Source organism: Pituophis catenifer, unplaced genomic scaffold (genome assembly GCF_029215685.1).
Source record: "Pituophis catenifer annectens isolate HBS135680 unplaced genomic scaffold, rPitCat1.0.hap2 SCAF_17, whole genome shotgun sequence".
Taxonomy (NCBI): Eukaryota; Metazoa; Chordata; class Lepidosauria; order Squamata; family Colubridae; genus Pituophis; species Pituophis catenifer.
In genome coordinates this window covers 3,751,423-3,769,070 of record NW_027256897.1, presented here as the reverse complement: position 1 = coordinate 3,769,070, position 17,648 = coordinate 3,751,423, and the positions used below count along the sequence as shown (strand labels likewise).

The following is a 17,648-nucleotide window of genomic DNA, read 5'->3' as shown; positions in this document are numbered from 1 at the left end:
ATGTGCCAGCCTTGCCAGTGCCAACCACATGAGCTAATTCTACTAGGTTTGAGAGGTTTGGTGTCCCGCTGTCTCTTTTGCAGCCTGAGGCATTGGAGAAATTCCTTTCTGAGGTTCTTCCTTCCCTCGTCATGCAGCTCTGGGCTACGCTTCCTCTTATCCGTCCGTTCCCTAGGCAGCGTCTCCTCCTCCCCAAGGTTCCTCCTCGCATACCATTAGAGGCGGTCCTCAACTTACGACCCACAACGGAGCCCAAAATTTCCGTTGAGAGAGAAGTGAGTCTTGCCCCCCCGTTGCACAACCTTAACTTGAAAAGGCTGGAAGGCCACTGTCTGTGATTCAAGAAGCTTTTAATAGTGTTATCTGCACAATTTAAACCAAACCAAGTGACTAAGTTGGAAAGAAATTAGATTTTCAGCAAACAAGAGGGAGCGAAGGAAGAAATCCAATTCATCCAATTTCTTACCATTTAACAATTCAAATATTTTTTTTAAAAAAAACTTCACGTTGGGAAGAACAAAGGGATAAAGTAACAGATCACAACTTCGTTTGGGGAAGGGGACACATATCCTTGTCACCCACTTTCCAAATAGCATTTTTTTTTAAAAAAAAAACCAGGATTACATCAGGGTTGTGTGAAAAGAGCTACTTGGGTCTTTCCACCCAGGGAGAGAAATCAGAAACAAACATAAACTAAAACTATTCGAGTTTTAAGAACTTCTTAACTCTCTATGGTCTTCGCTTGGACTTCCTTATTCAAATGACTCGTTATTTTTTCTTTCAGCTCTGAGATGGAGAGTTAAGTTTCAGCTTCTTTACTACGGAGGCTGAGCTACTACAGATTCCAGACCTCTTTGATCGGTAGTGGGTTGATCGCGTAACTCTCTATGTACTCGAATACCGTCTGGGGGTCTTGATCGCCATTGATAAAAATCGCATCTTCGAAATATTGTTCCAGGTTGCTAGAGAGCCTGAAATACAGGTCGATTTTGCTCTTGATGATTTCTTCCATCTCCTTCGGATTAATCAGCAGGCGGTCGTTGACTTCCTTGGTGATGGCCGGTTTGTACAGCGTATGATATCTGGAAAGTGGCAGAAAACTCAGGAGAAGGAAAGTGTGGCGCGTGTTAAGTGTTTTATAACCCATCTTTTAAAACAAAATCTGCTGGTGGATGGCCGATTGGAGCACATAGAGGTAAACGACATCTACACACCGTTCAAAAGTGGCGATCAAAAAGGCAAAAAGGAAACAAAACAGACCAAAACGCCTCCTTGCCAGCAATCAACAACACCCAGAAAAGCAGAGACTGATGCCAAGATTAACACTAGACCAACAATCAAGAAGGAAATAATACGAGGGAGGGAGAGAGAGGAAGGGAGGGAGAGAGAGAGAGACACCAGTATCCAAAATCACACTTACAACAGTTGCAACATACCCATGAACATCTGATCAAAATTCAGACACTGAGCAACTGACTCACATTTTTGACGGTTGCAGTATTCCGGGGAGGGGTGTGTGTGCCACGTGATCCCCTTTTGCAACCTTCTGACAAGCCAAGTCAAGAGGGAGGCCAGATTCACTTAACGACCGGGTTATTAACTTCATAACTGCAGTGATTCCTTTTAACAACTGCACCGAGAAAGGTCACCAAATGGGACAAACCCGATTTAACAACTGGCTGACTTAGCCACGGCAAAATTTGGGCCTCCGTTGTGGTCGGAAGTGCACATGCCGCGCCAAAATTACGTGCGCACGCTGAACCTCTGCGCATGCGGAGAGGGTAAAAGGCTTCTTCCTGGTTAAAACCAGGAAGTAACGATGACTGGGTGGGTGGGCGGAGCCTTGAGCTGCCATCGCTACCGGTTTGACCGAACCAGGCCGAACCGGGAGCATTTCACCCCTGATTACCTGTAATGTTGCCCCAGTCCATTTTTCCTTCCACTTCCCACCCAAATATTGTCACGGCCAAATCTGCAAATTGTTATTCTTCCACGCATCCTACACATTACACACCTTAGCAACATCAGGCCAAGCCACTAACCTTTCCCCGCTCATCGGATCCACCATGGAGTAGGAAAGGCGTTCGAGAATGGTTTCCGCTGAGACGTTCAGGAAAAAGACCCTGAAATGAAGAAGGATTGAGGTGAAGGACAATTTCAACAGTTGACTCTGGCAGTGAGAGTCGGCAAGCTGATCGCTTCGGAGGACAACCCGGTTCCTTCGGAATCAGTTTGCTCACTTAACGGCCTCAGGATTCGCTTAACCACTGAACTTCAGTTGTAGGGATTTGTTCAACTGTGGCCAAAAAAAAAAAGAAAGGCTGTAAAATCAGGCTCACTTAACAGCTTCAGGATTTGCTTAACGCCCGTGTCAGAAAAAAACTCACACAACAAGACGCAACTCACTTAACAACTGCCTTGCTTGTTGTAGTCATCAGTCAAGGACTGCCTCTACTTCACCTCACCTCCTCACCACAGGGTGAACATCTTGTACAACGCAGTCTGCGTTGTGTGCCAATCCCGCCACGTCAGTTCCTTTGGCCAACGGTCGTAAGAACGCAGGCAGCGTCCTGACGGTTTTTGAATTCGTGCCCAATTTACAGGGATTAATTTAGATTTAAATTCATTTAAATTTAGATTTCGGTTTAGCGGGGGTGAGTGGGGAAGGCTTTCTGGAATAGGCTTTCTCTGGGCTTTCTTCTCCCTTTCCAGTTTCTCGGCTTGGCTTTTATGCTGTAATTTTTTTTTTTTTTTTTCCGCTTTGGTGTGCTTGAGACATTCCACCAAAAGGAACATTTTACATCTGCCGGAGAGACTCAAATCAGATGAAAGTGGGAGCTTTTCTTCCCCGTGCCAAGCATTGAAGAGATTACGCGGCGCCCCTTTGTAGAACTTAAAGTTGTGAAAATCATTCCTGTTTGCTCTTCAAATGTTTACAGATAATAATTTCCATTCCCATTGCGGGATTTTTTTATTTTTTATTTTTTTAGGGGGGGGAAAAAAAAAAAGAAAGATGAGAAACACAAAACAGAAACTGAGCCTGGCGGAGTGAGGAAAAAAGGGGGGAAACAAAACCGCCGAGGAAATCTAATGATTTGTGAAGACAGGAGAAGAATATACAGTTTCCAACCGTCTTTTATCCTTTACACTCCAAACATTTTGTTCCGGCTTTGTTTCCGTTGCCCAACAACACTAAGGAAACACAATTGTCAGAATGAATAACTTGTGACAACGTGTCTTCCAGATGAATATCTTGGCAGAGAAAGGAAGAAAGAGGGTGTGTGGGGGTAGGAGGGAGGGAGTGGGGAGAGGAAAGACGGCTGTTTGTATCGCCCCGATAATTGATACTCTTCCCCCCGTTATATTTTCCAAATCAACAAAAACAAAACACACCACAAAAAGGGAAAAGGCATCTCAAGAAAGCTTGTCGGGGAATGGGAGAAAAGGGGAGGGAGCGGAAAACAACGAAAAAAAGAGCTTTAAAAAAAAAACCCTCTCTTCTTTATGGAAGCCGCTAACAAAACGCATCTTGGACACGTCTTGTCAAAAACGCGCTTTTTGTCTTACAATATGGTATGTATGTTTGGGTGTCTGTCTTATTACCCGCCGCGGTGTCAGCGTGCTAAGGCAAGTTGGTGAAGAGACGGAGAAGAATGGGACAAGGAGGGTTTCCCATCTTCTGCCTAAAAATGACCAGGGCCGGACTGGTTCGTTTCCTGGCATCACCTATAGGCAGGTGAAAAACACAACAAAGGGGGGGGGGAAGAATAACAGCTCGCCCTGCTTTCTGTCTCCAAAAGAGATGTGGAGACCCTCGAAAGAGTGCAGAGAAGAGCAATGAAGATGATTAGGGGGCTGGAGGCTAAAACGGTTGAAGGAGCTAGATCAGGGGTCGGGGGCCGGATCCAGCACATGATGTGCTTAGATCTAGCCCGCAGGACCGCCCTGGAAATAGCAAAGGACCGACCCGTGATGCCTCTGCTGGTAAAAATGGAGCTCGGGAGGACTGCATGTGGCCCTCCCGAGCTCTGTTTTCACTGGCAGAGGGTTGCAGGAGGCCGTCGCAGCCGAAAACGGAGCTCAGGAGCCTGTTTTCGCCGGCAGAGCACTTGGGCCTCCACAGGCATCCCCAACATGAGTGAAGTTGCGCTGGCCATGCCCACCCTGGCCACGCATACCCCACCCCCCAAGGTCAAACACAACCCTGATGCGGGCCTCAATGAAATCGAGTTTGGCACCCCGAGCTAGATTGTAGAAGGTGACCAGGCTGAGCCCGAGGGAGGGGTGAAACACATCATCAGTCCCTGTGTGCCCACAAGAGTCCTATCCTTAAGCCTGAAACAGACCCATGTCCCCCAATGTAAGCCACTGTGGTCACCATATGTGTATGCCTTCTCTGTGGGGGAGAGCCTTCTCTGTGGGGGCACCTACCATCTGGAACGAGCTCCCCCCAGAGATACGGAAGATCCCGGACCTGCGCACGTTTCGCCGTGCTCTCAAAACTTTTCTATTTCAGCAAGCTGGCCTGGCCTAACTCCCATCTTTTAAATTCTTAAATTTTTTAATTCGTGATTTTACAAATTGGGTGTTTTAATCTGTGTTTCGGCCGAAATATTTAATAATTTTAAGGGATTTTTTTAATATTTGTATTATCTGTATTTTATCTTGGCTGTTCACCGCCCTGAGTCCTTCGGGAGTAGGGCGGTATAGAAATTTGATTAAATAAAATAAATAAATAAATAAAATAATGCAGTTGCCGTGTAAATGTGTTCGATAAATAAATCCAGCCAGTCAGTCGGAAGCTGACTGGAAGGGACCTTGGAGGTCTTCTAGTCCAACCCCCATTTCAGACAAATGCCTCTCCAGTCTCTTTTTCTCTGTGGCAGCCGCTCGAGTATTGGAAGACTGCTCTCATGTCACCCCCTCTAGTCCTTCTCCTCATTAGACATATGGATCATATCAGTGGTGAAATCTAATTTTTTTTTACCACCGGTTCTGTGGGCGTGGCTTGGTGGGCGTGGCTTGGTGGTGGTCATGTGGGTGCAGCTTGGTGGGCGTGGCCTTTTTTTTTTTTAAGCATTTTTTTACTCCTCGTTCTCTGGAACTGGTAGTAAAAAAATGCTTAAAAAGTTAAAAAAAAAAGTTCCGACGATCGTGTGTCGCTCAGCTGATCGTTGGAACTTTAAAAAAAAAAATTACTACCAGTTCGGCGAACCAGTAGCATTTTTTACTATACCGGTTCGGTCGGTTCGCCCGAACCGATAGCATTTCACCCCTGTCCTTTCCTTCTTTCCTTCATTGTCCTTTTCCTTCTTTCTTTCCTTCCTTCCCTGTCCTATCCTTCTTTCCTTCATTGTCCTTTTCCTTCTTTCTTTCCTTCCTTCCCTGTCCTTTCCTTCTTTCCTTCATTGTCCTTTTCCTTCTTTCTTTCCTTCCTTCCCTGTCCTTTCCTTCTTTCCTTCATTGTCCTTTTCCTTCTTTCTTTCCTTCCTTCCCTGTCCTTTCCTTCTTTCCTTCCCTGTCCTACCTCGATTAAGTTTCCCAAACGAAGAAAGGATTGGGGTTTTCAATTCTTTCACCCACCCAGTACCCAGCCCGAAAAAACATGGAAGCTTCTATCTACACAGTAGGAACGTTGCCAGCACAAGCACAGGAGAGAAACGGGTCCTGCCTATTCCCCGTTCGCACGGAGCAAACATTTTAGGAGCCTTGAAAAGCTTGAGATCACCTTCAGAGGCATTGCTCGCCATCCTTCCTCGTTTGCTCTCTTCTTCAACCTGCCAGGCGAGGTCCACCAGCTTCCCAGACGGGCCTCCCACCTCCTTTCCTCGTTGTTATTCACGGCTCTCTCTCCCTCCTTACTCTCGTTTGTTATTCCATCATGGGCAAATTCCCCTGGGAAGTTGTTCTGATGGCACTTGACGAAGAGCAGGGGGAAAAAAAGGGAAGCCACGAATGGAGCTGCTTTGGATGGTGTTTAGCCCCCCCCCCCCACCTCCTCACTTTACTTGGACGGAGGGGGTTTCTTCACAGGCGGGTTTTGAAGGGGCTAAAGTCTGTGTGGCTGAGAAGAGCAAGTGGGAGAGCTTGCAGGAGTCCAATTGTGTGTGTGTGTGTGTGTGTGTGTGTGAGAGAGAGAGAGAGAGAGAGAGAGAGATGTATATGAATTTTTAAACTGAACATTGAAAAGAAGATAGAAACTGATACAAACAGGAAGGAAGGAAGGAAAGAAAGAAAGAAAAGGACAAGAAGGAAGGAAAGAAGGAGAAGGACAGGGAAGGAAAGAAGGAAGGAAAGAAAGAAAGAAAAGGACAAGAAGGAAGAAGGAGAAGGATAAGGAAGGAAGGAAGGAAGGAAGGAAGGAAGGAAGGAAGGAAGGAAAAGAACAGGGAAGGAAGGAAGGAAAGAAGGAGAAGGACAGGGAAGGAAGGAAAGAAGGAAGGAAGGAAGTAAAAGGACAGGGAAGGAAGGAAAGAAAGAAAGAAGGAAGGAAAAGAACAGGGAGGGAAAGAAGGAAAGGACAAGGAAGGAAGGAAGGAAGGAAGGAAGGAAGGAAGGAAGGAAGGAAGGAAGGAGCAATTGAAAAGACAGAGAAAAGCTAGAAAAAAGAAAGAAGTGACTTCCGATATCCTTCACAGACGTTTTAGGAACATCTTAATTTCTCTCTCTGAAGTTACATCCTCCTGCTCTTCTCTACCTAAAATAAAACTTTTCCGCTCTCCTCTTGAGACGTTTTCCCCCTTTTACCGGTACCATCTTATGGTTAACCATGGTCAACAATTCCCGCTTGCTTCAACTGCTCGAGATGCGTTTTTGCAAAAGCCAGGCTGTCTCCAAGGTGCTTTTTCCAAAGGCTACTGGACGGTGTTTGTTTGTTTTTTTTCCTTTGAAGAAGAAGAGGTTACACTTCTCATCCAAGAAGCTTCTTCCGTTTTGACTTCTTGACTTGGCATCTAAGAAGCTTCCAAAGATGCTATTTTCATAGCCCATCTGGGTAAAAACTGACCCATTAGGAGGCTTAAATAAAGAAGCTGCATTTCTTTGAAAGCTGTTTGGGAAAGTAAATACATTCTCTTCGCTTTACGCGAGGGGAAGGGGGGGGGGGAAAAAGACATTTAATCACATCTTGTCCTAAACAGAAGCAGTCCTTGTACTTGGGACAGTAACTTTCCCAAGAAGGGCAAGATTTACGTCTTTGAATAATACAATTTTTTAGGAGGAGGAAAAAAAGGTCCAAAAAGTGCAAATAGAATAGAATAGAATAACAAGAGTTGGAAGGGACCTTGGAGGTCTTCTAGTCCAACCCCCTGCCCAGGCAGGAAACCCTACACCACTTCAGCCAAATGGTTGTCCAACCTCTTCTTAAAAACTTCCAGTGTTGGAGCATTCACAACTTCTGGAGGCCGGTTGTTCCACTGATTCATTGTTCTCCCTGTCAGGAAATTCCTCCTTAGTTCTAAGTTGCTTCTCTCCTTGATGAGTTTCCACCCATTGCTTCTTGTCCTGCCCTCAGGGGCTTTGGAGAATAGCTTGGCCCCTTCTTCTTTGGGGCAACCCCTGAGATATCGGAAGACGGCTATCATGTCTCTCCTAGCCCTTCTTTTCATTAAACTAGACATACCCAGTTCCTGCAACTGTTCTTCTTCATATGTTTTAGCCTCCAGTCTCCTAATCCTCTTTGTTGCTCTTCTCTGCACTCTTTCCAGAGTCTCCACATCTTTTTTACATCGTGGAGACCAAAACTGGGTGCAGGATTCCAAGTGTGGCCTTACCAAGGCATTATAAAGTGGTATCAACACTTCACATGATCTTGATTCTATCCCTCTGTTGATGCAGCCTAGAACTGTGTTGGCTTTTTTGGCAGCTGCTGCACACGGCTGGCTCCTATCTAAATGGTTGTCTACTAGGACTCCAAGATCCCTCTCACAGTTACTACTATTGAGCAAGGTACCACATATACAGTACCTGTGCATTGAGGGAACAGGGAGGGTTTTTTTTTTTTTTTAAAAAAGAGAGAACCAATGATATGCCATTTTACATGCGTGTCAGAAGTAACCGGTCTCCTAATAGAGAATACGTCCTCGCTATTTAAATACTGTCAAATCGAACCTTTCCAATTTAATAGGGTTCGCTTCTGGGGGGGAGTGGGGAAAGAACGCAAAATAAATCCGATTAAATATTTACATTTCAGAGTATTAATTAAGAGGATGGAGGGAAGCAGAGGCACCGTGTGGGCTGGTGGGTGGAAAAGAAGGGAGGGGAACCGGTCCATCCAGAGTACCTCAATATGTTTAGCGCGTGCCCAAAAAGACATTCCACAATCAAGTGTGTAAATGTTCCCGAAAAGGAATCCTGAATATTTTATGAATATTTGTCATAAGACAGAAATAATAACCTCTGTGCACAGCTATTAGAATTAATATTTATGCAACCTAGCATGAAATATTCATGGGGACAGAGAAGAGGGGAGCCCGCCCACCTACCCCCACCAGGAAGGCAAGAAATAATTTACATTGGGTTCGGTTTACCCGCCAGCTTGATGTTTAAAGATACGTTGACAAGGCTGAGTTGGGGAGATGTCAGTCATTCTCCACGGTGGGTGGGACGGGTGGGGGTGGGAAAAAAAAGAAACAGAAGGAGAAAGGAAAAATTGAAGGGAGGGTCGGGGGGACCGAGCAGCTGACAGTTCACAGATTGAGTTCTGACAGCCCTTTTTTAATAGTTTTTTTTTTTAAAGCCTAAATGTCCCTCCTACCACTTTCTCTCCTCTCTCTCTCTCTCTCTTCCCCCCCTCCCCCCCCATTGCCGGAGGCGATTTTGTCTTGCCAAACCGTTCATCGTTTTCCTTCCATCTGCTGAAATTAAGGAATTAATGAGTGACTGTGCATTTTGCAATGGAAAGTGGGGGGGGGGGAGAGAAAGAGCGAGAGAGAGAGAGAGAGAGAGGGGCAGAAATGTTTACTGGTGATTAAATGATAATGCGCCCCCCTTGCTGTATAATTCATGAGCCAATTAAAGAAAGTGTTAGTTGATTTGATGGGAAGCACAAATACAAAAAAAAAAGAAAAAAGAAAAGAAAAAAACCCTTGCATTTAACTAATAGGGAACCGCATCTCCGGGCCCCCGGCCTGCCTCGGCCTTCTCAGATTACCCGGCTAATTGCTCGAATTTATAAGGCTGTGACTGATCGCCATGCATATTTCATTGTTCCCAAATACTTTGGTTGTTTGCATCTATGTCTCTGCTGTTAATATGTCAGCGGCCGGCCAAATTTCCACGTCGGTCGGGGGTTTTCCTCGCAGAACACAGAACATTGAATAACAAGAGTTATGGAAGGGACCTTGGAGGTCTTCTAGTCCAGCCCGTCGCTCAAGCAGGAAACTCTATACTATTTCAGACTGTCCGGTCTCTTTTTAAAAACCTCCAGGGATGAAGCACCCACAACTTCTAGAGGCAAGGAGTTCCACTGGTTGATTGTCCTCACTGTTAGGAAATTTCTCCTTAGTTCTAGGTTGCTTCTCTCCTTGATGAGTTCCCACCCATTGCTTCTTGTCCTGCCCTCAGGTGCTTTGGAGAATAGCTTGGCCCCCTCTTCTTTGTGGCAGCTCCTGAGATATTGGAAGACTGCTATCATGTCACCCCTGGTCCTTCTTTTCATCAAAGTAGACATACCCAATTTCTGCAACCGTTCTTCCTATGTTTTAGCCTCCAGCCTTCTAATCAACCTTGTTGCTTTTCTCTGCACTCTGTCAAGGCCGACTCGCATATTCCACTTTGCTCGCAGCTTTCCAAAGAAAAGGAATGGGGGTGGAATGGAATGCAAGGGGTCGGTGGGTGGGAATGGCATCCAAGCATTGTCGATATCATTGCTCCCACCTCAAGGACATCCCAGCGTGGCTGGCTGGTTCCCATAACAGAATGAACAGAAGGGATTGGTGGATGTAATGGACTGTGGGAAAACTTAAAATATAATACTCCAAAGGGAAGAAGTTGTCTTCTCTTCCTTCTCCTTCTTCTTTTCTTCTCCTTACTCCTATTCCTACTCCTACTCATTTTCTTATTCCTCTTCCTCCTCCTCCCTCCTTCTTCTGATTTCTTCTTTTCTTCGTTCTTTTCTTCTTCCTCCTCCTGATTTCTTCTTCTTCTTCCTCCTCCTCCTCCTCTATCATCTTCTCCTCCTCTTCTTCTTCCTCTTTCTTCTTCTTCCTCCTCCTCCTCCCTCCTCCTCCTGATTTCTTCTTCTTTTCTTCTTCTTCCTCCTCCTGATTTCTTCTTCTTCTTCCTCCTCGTCCTCCTCCTCTATCATCTTCTCCTCTTCCTCTTCCTCCTCTTTCTTCTTCTTCTTCCTCCTCCTCCTCCTTCTTTCTTCTCTTCTTCTTTCTTTTCTTCTTCTTCTTCTTCCTCCTCCTGCTCATTATTCTTTCTTCTCTTCTTCTTTCTTTTCTTCTTCTTCTTCCTCCTCCTCCTGCTCATTATTTTTAGTAGACAGGCTCTAAATTTTATCCTTTTTCTTGTTTTCACAACAATACACTCCTTCCCTTCCCTTGTCTCTCTTTCTCTTCCTTCCTTCCTTCCGTCCTTCCATTCCCTCCTGAGGCCATTGAGTGTTTGCGTATCCAACAGATTGAAAGATGGACGCCATCTGACACGATAACGGCACTGAAAGTCGAAGCCCGCCCCCAATTAGCTTTGGCTCTGAAAAACAAATCGCCGGGCACAAAAGAGAGCTCTTTGTGATGATATATTCAACAGAGCTGATCATTCGGCAAAGAACGCTGAAGCATCCAGAAGGATAGGCCGATAGTTATTTTTTTAAAAAAAAAATACTATTGACAATTCGGGATGGAGAGGGGAGGAAAAGAAGAAAGAAGGTCAATTGTATATATTTTTTTAATTTTTCCAAGCCTAGATGGTAGCCTCTGTCCTACTCTTCGCTGTTTCTGGAAGCGGGAAGAAAAACGTTTGCACCTGCAAAATATTTTTTTTTGTCTTTTCAAGCCAGAGAAATTTCAGGAGTTGGGAGAATACACAAGGCCTCTGCAGGTCTTCTGTACTAGATGTAGCCTGCTGATTTGGGAAACAGCAAGACAAGTATACTTTTCTCCCTTTCTTTCCGTTCCCTTTCTTTCCTGGTGTTTCTTTTCATTTCTGGTTTATAATAAACTGAAATAAAAGTGGGGAAGGGAGGAAGGAAGGAGGGAGGGAGGGAGGCTGGGAGGGAGGGAGGAAGGAAGGAAGATTAGAAAGAGGGAAGGAAGAAAGGAGGGAGAGAAGAAAGGAAGGGTAGGAAGGAAAATAAAAGATAAGAAAGCAGGAGGGAGGGAAGGAAGGTAGGAAGGAATAAGATAAGAAAGAGGGAATGAAGGAAGGAGGGAGAGAAGGAAGGAAGATAAGAGGGAGGGAGAGAAGGAAGGAAGGAAGGAAGGAAGGAAGGAAGGAAGGAAGGAAGGAAGGAAGGAAGGAAGGAAGGAAGGAAGGAAGGAAGGAAAGGGAGATGTTCCCAAAACACACAACTTGATAGACCTCCCAATTCTGAACACAATTGGTCCTTGGGGTGTTAAATACACTGTTCTTTATTGGGTTGTGGGAAAGCAAGCTGAACAATAGCACCAAATTTTCAAAGTTTTGGTGGGCGGGGTTAAAGATTATACTAATTGGTTTTTACGGATTTTTTAATGTACCAGTGAGAGCTGCATAATTGCTTGAGCAGACAACATACACATAATTGTACATTTATTAGTAGCCGTACAACATATTAGTATTTATTAGTATTATAATGCTAACTTATAAAAATAAATATACTGCGTGTATCTTAATACTCCTTGGTGATTGGTGAATTAGGATAATATTCTCTATTAGCTTTTTTTCCCAAGGCAAACACGGATGTCACAGTTTCAGAATTGTGGATCTGGTTTGACAGACGCTTTCACTATATTTCACCAGACTTCCAATATTTGAGGGGCTGCCACAAAGAAGAAGAGGGGGTCAAGCTATTCTCCAAAGCACCTGAAGGCAGAGCAAGCAGTTCGATCCTGACTGGCTCAAGGTTGACTCAGCCTTCCATCCTTCCGAGGTGGGTCAAATGAGGACCCAGATGTTTGGGGACAATAGGCTGAGTCTGTAAACCACTTAGAGAGGGCTGTAAAAGCTCTGCGAAGCGGTATATAAGTCTAAGGGCTATTGCTACTGCTCTATCTATCTATCTACCTGTCTGTCTGTCTGTCCATTATCTATCTGTCTGACTATTTTTTTTTGTCTGTCTGTTCATCTCTCCATCTCTCCATCTATCTATCAAAGCCATGGTGGCACAGTGGTTAGAATGCAGTATTGCAGGCTGACTCACTGCCCACTGCCAGGTGTACGATCCTGACCGGCTCAAGGTTGACTCAGCTTTCTATTCTTCCCAGGTGGGTAAAATGAAGACCCAGATTGTTGGGGGTCAGAGGCTGACTCTGTAAACCACTTAGAGAGGGCTGGAAAAGCACTATCTGTTTGTCTGTCTGTCTGTCTGTCTGTCTGTCTATCTATCTATTTATCTATCTATCTATCTATCTATCTATCTATCTATCTATCTATCTATCTATCATCTATCTATCTATCTATCTATCTATCTCTTTCTTTCTCTCTCTCTCTCTTTCTCTCTTTCTTTCTCTCTCTCTCTTGCTTTCTCTCTCTCTCTCTCTCTCTCTCTCTCTATCCCTCTCTCTCTTGCTTTCTTTCTCTCTCTCTCTTTCTCTCTCTGCCAAATGCTATTCCTTCTAGGTAATCAGATCCCCGTTAATTAATAAAACTGTCAGGTTAATTGTCCCAGTCTGGACATCCTTATCCAGTTTGTAATACTAACCCTCTAGCACTTTCTCTCCCCCTCCCTCCCTGCCCGCCCTCCCCCACCCCATCCTCCGCCCTTTCGCTTCCTGCTCAATTAACTTAATGCTATGCAAATGAGCGGCTCTCCTCGCCCGTTAGCTTGTAGCCCCGGCGAATGTTAATAGCATAATTGGGCCTTCAGTAAGGTAATTAGACACGATTTCTTCCATTAGCCTTACAAGCCTAATTATTGTTGATGAGAGAGAGGGGACTAGATCTCGCCACCGCGGGCTAGGCAGGGCATCTGGGTTAAAGCAAATATAGACAAAACATTGACAACTCAACACAACCCTCAAGATCTATGGCAAGGTCCGAGGGGATGGAGAGAGGAGGCGGTACGGGTAAAGGCGGCCTGACCCACTTGGCCCAGGAAATTTCGCAATCCCTACCAATGTAGCCACAAAGGGATGCAGTGGCTCAATGGATAAGACGCTGAGGTCGTCGATCAAAAGGTCGGCAGTTCAACGGTTCAAATCCTTAGTGCTGCGTAACGGGGTGAGCTCCCGTTCCTTGTCCCAGCTTCTGCCAACCTAGCAGTTTGAAAGCAGGTAAAAAATTGCCAAGTAGAAAAATAGGGACCACTTTTGGTGGGAAGGGAACAGCGTTCCGTGCACCTTTGGCGTTGAGTCATGCCGGCCACATGACCACGGAGACGTCTTCGGACAGTGGCTTTGAAATGGAGATGAGCACCGCCCCCTAGAGTCGGGAACGACCAGCACGTATGTGCAAGGGGAACCTTTACCGATGTTTCTGGGGAAAGGATACTCATTTTGTGGTCCCTGAGCTTGGTGGTCTTCTTGCAGACATTTCATTGGCCAACTAGGTAACATCATCAGTGCTAGAAGAGAGTAGAGTTTGTGGAGAGGAGGGGGGGGTTCTTGGTGGTCTCTGAACTTGGTTGTTTACTTGCAGACCTTCCCTAATAACCCAGCTAGGGAACATCATCAGTGCTAGTAAGTCAACAAGGTTGAGAGCCAGTGGGACCTTAGCTATAATGGTGATGGTCCTTTATCTGCCTACGTTCTCCGTCTCTTCTCTCTTATGATCTCGAAGGCTTGTCAACCCCCAAGGAAAGCTCCCCCCTAAGAGGACAATCAGGTGTTAATTAATCCAGCCATCACGAACCTATCTAGGACAGCAACAGAGTAACAAAACAGAATAACAGAGCTGGAGGGATCTCAGAGGTCTTCTAGTCCAACCCCCTGATCAAGCAGAAGGACTTATACCATTTTGGACAAATGGTTATCCAAACTCTTCTGAAAATTCTCCCATTGATGGACCACCCGCAGCTTCTGGTGGCAAGCTGTTCCGCTGATTAATTGTTCTCACTGTCAGGGAACTTCTCCTTAGTTCTAAGTTGCTTCTCTCCTTGATTAATCTTCTTCTTCTTCTTTTTCTCCTCCTCCTCCTCCTCTTCTTCTCTTCCTCCTTCTCATCTCCTCTTCTCCTTCTCCTCCTCTCCTTCCTCTCCTCCTCCTCCTCCTCCTCCTCCTCCTCCTCCTCCTCCTCCTCCTCCTCCTCCTCCTCCTCTTCTTCTTCTTCTTCTTCTTCTTCTTCTTCTTCTTCTTCTTCTTCTTCTTCTTCTTCTTCTTCTTCTCCTTCTTTCTTCTTTCTTCTTTCTTCTTCTTCACCTTCTCACCCAGAGCCAACCTTTGTTGGCCTTTCGACAACTTCCCAACGCAATCCCGGACAGGAACGTTTCTCGCTGGGCTTTAATTAAGTCACGTCCTTTTCATTTCCACCTGCCTCTCGAACAGCTCTCAGAAGAGAGCAGGTAAATGTTAAGAGGGGGGAAAGGACGGAGGATTTGAAGTTGGGTGATCTTTTTCACCAAAACCTTCCTCCCGAACGCAAAGCCCGGTACGTCTGCGGAATACATATTCAACGATAAAGTATGCCGGACCACGTCTGGCAAACTCGGAGATAATGGCACCCTGCGAAGGTCACGGAGGTTTTATTAGCTCAATTAATGGAGGTGTAAGATAAGGCTAATGCCGAACTCTTCAAATGGCTAAAGGAAAAAAACCCGTAGTAATGGAGTTATTAACCTCTCCCAACCGTTGAGAATTCGGCGGCCCCGTTTCCTACACCATTTCCCAGTTCAGGTCTCTATTAATAGGCAGCTGATTAGCTTTAATCCACCCTGAAAACTAGCAGCAGAGACAAGGAAAGTCCAAATAATCGCCGAGCCGGGAGAAAATAAAATCCCCCATTTTCTTTCGACTAGAGCAGCTCATTGCTTTGAATTTTTTTTTTCTCCCCTTCGTCCTTAAGTGGAGGGAAAAGATCTTGTCTGGCCCGAAAAGCAGAAAAAAGAAAAACACAAAGGGAGTTTCCTTTCGCTTCCCTTCGAGTTTTTGTCCTCAACTACAGACTTACAAAAGTTCGCTCAGTGACCGTTCGAAGTTACAACGGCGCTGGAAAAAAAGGACCCCCCCACTTATGACTGTTTCAGCATCCCTTACCAGGGGTGGAATTCACTTACCTTTGCAACCGGTTCGCAAATGTGAGCTTGCGCGCCTCCTCCATGCATGCCCAGAGCCTTCTGAGCATGCGCAGAGGGTCAAAAACAGGACGTGATGACGTCCAGGCAGGTGGGTGGAGCTTCCTGCCCCCGGCGCTACCAGTTCGCGCGATCCGGATTGAACCGGCTGAATTTTACCGCTCTCCCTTATGGTCGCGTGAAAATTTGCATTCGGAGGCTAGATAGCCGACTCACGTTGGATGACGGTCCCGGGGACCGTGCGTGTAACCCTTTTGCGACCTCCTGACAAGCGAAGTCGATGGGGAAACCGGATTCGCTTAACAACCGCGTGGCTCATTTAACGACCGCAGTGATTCACTGCGGCAAGAAAAGTCGTACAATGGGGCGAAACTCGCCTAACGAATTTCTCGCTGAGCAGCATCCATTCTGGGCTCAGTTGTGGCCATAAGCCGCACTACCTGTACTAAACCATTCGTTTAGTGACCGTTCAAAGTCACAACGACAGTGAAAACAGCGAGTGTATGACCACTGTTCACACTTAACAACTGTGGCAGCGGCCCCATGGCCCCGTGATCAAAATCCGGACGCTTTGCAACTGGTTCATATTTATGACGGTCGCAGCGTCCAGGGGTGTGTGTGTGTCACGCGATGCTCTTTTGTGACCTCCGGACAAGCAAAGTCCGTGAGGAAGTCGGATTCACTTAACAACCATTTAACTCATTGAACATCTGCAGTGGTTCATTTAACAACCATGGCGAGAAAGGTTGTAGAAGGGGTTGCAAAACCCACTTAGCAAGCTGTCTTGCTTTGCAACAAAAAGCCGGCGAAATAAATTGAATAAGCAAACTAAATAATGGAGAATCCAAGTCCCTCTATGGCCGGGGTGTTAAACTCAAGGCCCAGGCGGTGGATCTGGCCCACGGGGTGCTTAGATCTGGCCCGCAGGGCTGCCCTGAAAATGGCGAAGGACCGGCCTGCGGTGCAGTGGTGAAATCGGAATTGTTTTATTACCGGTTCTGTGGGCGTGGCTTGGTGGGTGTGGCAGGGGAAAGATACTGCAAAATCCCCATTCCCTCCCCATTCCTGGGGGAAGGATATTGCAAAATCTCCATTCCCACTCCACTCTGGGGCCAGCCAAATTTCCGCTACCGGTTCTGCAAACTGCTCAACATTTCCGCTACCGGTTCTCCAGAACCCGTCTGAACCTGCTGGATTGCATCCCTGTCGCGGTGCCTCTGCCAGTGAAAACAGAGCTCGGAGGGCTGCGTGCGACCTTCCTGAGCTCCGTTTTCCCTGGCAAGGGTTTACAGGAGGCCGTCGTAGCCAAAAACGGAGCTCAAGAGCCCGTTTTCGCTGGCAGAGCGCTCGGGATGCCACAGGCGCCTCCGACACGAGTGACGTCGAGCTCGCCACGTTCACCCTGGCCACGCGCACCCCCCTGTGCGCACAACCCTGACGCGGCCCTCAATGAAATCAAGTTTGAACACCCGTGTTTGCTCTTGGCAAACTCCCAAGCCAAATCCCGGCTGACGCATGTCCCATCCTGGTCACCCACCACATCGGTCCCGATTTTGACTTCAGTCTTTCTTTTAAGAAGAAGCAATGAAAAAAAATAGCCCTTTAGGCAGAGCGTTGACATCATCCCGGCCGGCCGCGGTGAATTCCACCGGCTAATTTGATGCCAGGAGAAACCAGGGGAAAATGCAACTCTCTGCTCCCCCCCCTCCCCGCGGCCACCGCGTGGCTCCGAATATTCCTGCTGTTGCTTTGTTGACCCAGGCCGACTCTAACACCTTTTTCCGAGGAAATAAATTATTCTGTTCTTCGCCTGAGGCAAGTGGCAGGATGCTTGGATGGGAAGCTAGGAGGGGAATCTCCTGCTCTTTCCGCCTGTTTTATGATTACATATTAAGAAATTTTATAGCCCAATTTGTTTCTTTTGGTTGGGAGAACATTTCTTCTCGCCCACTTCACTCCAAATAACTTGCATTTTTTTTCTTTCTTTCTTTTAACATTCTTCCCGGGCTATGAATTACCGACTGCTTTCGTCTTCCTTTCCATAAATTGAAAGAGCCCAGAGACTGATGCTGTTCCCTGCTATATAATTTAGTAGTATTTGAGGCAGGTTTATGAGATGGAAGTCAGATAAAACACGGGATAGGAAGGGCTGGCCGTTTATTATTTCTAAGAAACGGGTTGATGTCCTGACAGTAATTCTGTGGTTGTTTTTTCTGTTTTGTTTTGGATCAACCAGAGAGGCCAAAGCTGCCCATCCCAAAGCAGTATAAGAAGGAGG

The 17,648-nt window shown here is 46.2% G+C and overlaps 1 protein-coding gene across 1 annotated transcript in view; it reads right to left on the bottom strand.

The window, feature by feature from the left end:
- Positions 1-792: 792 nt before the first annotated feature.
- The window catches only part of AK8 (adenylate kinase 8), a 54,996-nt gene continuing 38,140 nt past the window's right edge, over positions 793-17,648 (bottom strand). Inside the window, 2 exon segments of the mRNA XM_070955721.1 lie at positions 793-1,082; positions 2,043-2,123. Coding sequence (XP_070811822.1) covers positions 836-1,082; positions 2,043-2,123 — 328 coding nt within the window. The 3' untranslated portion in view covers positions 793-835.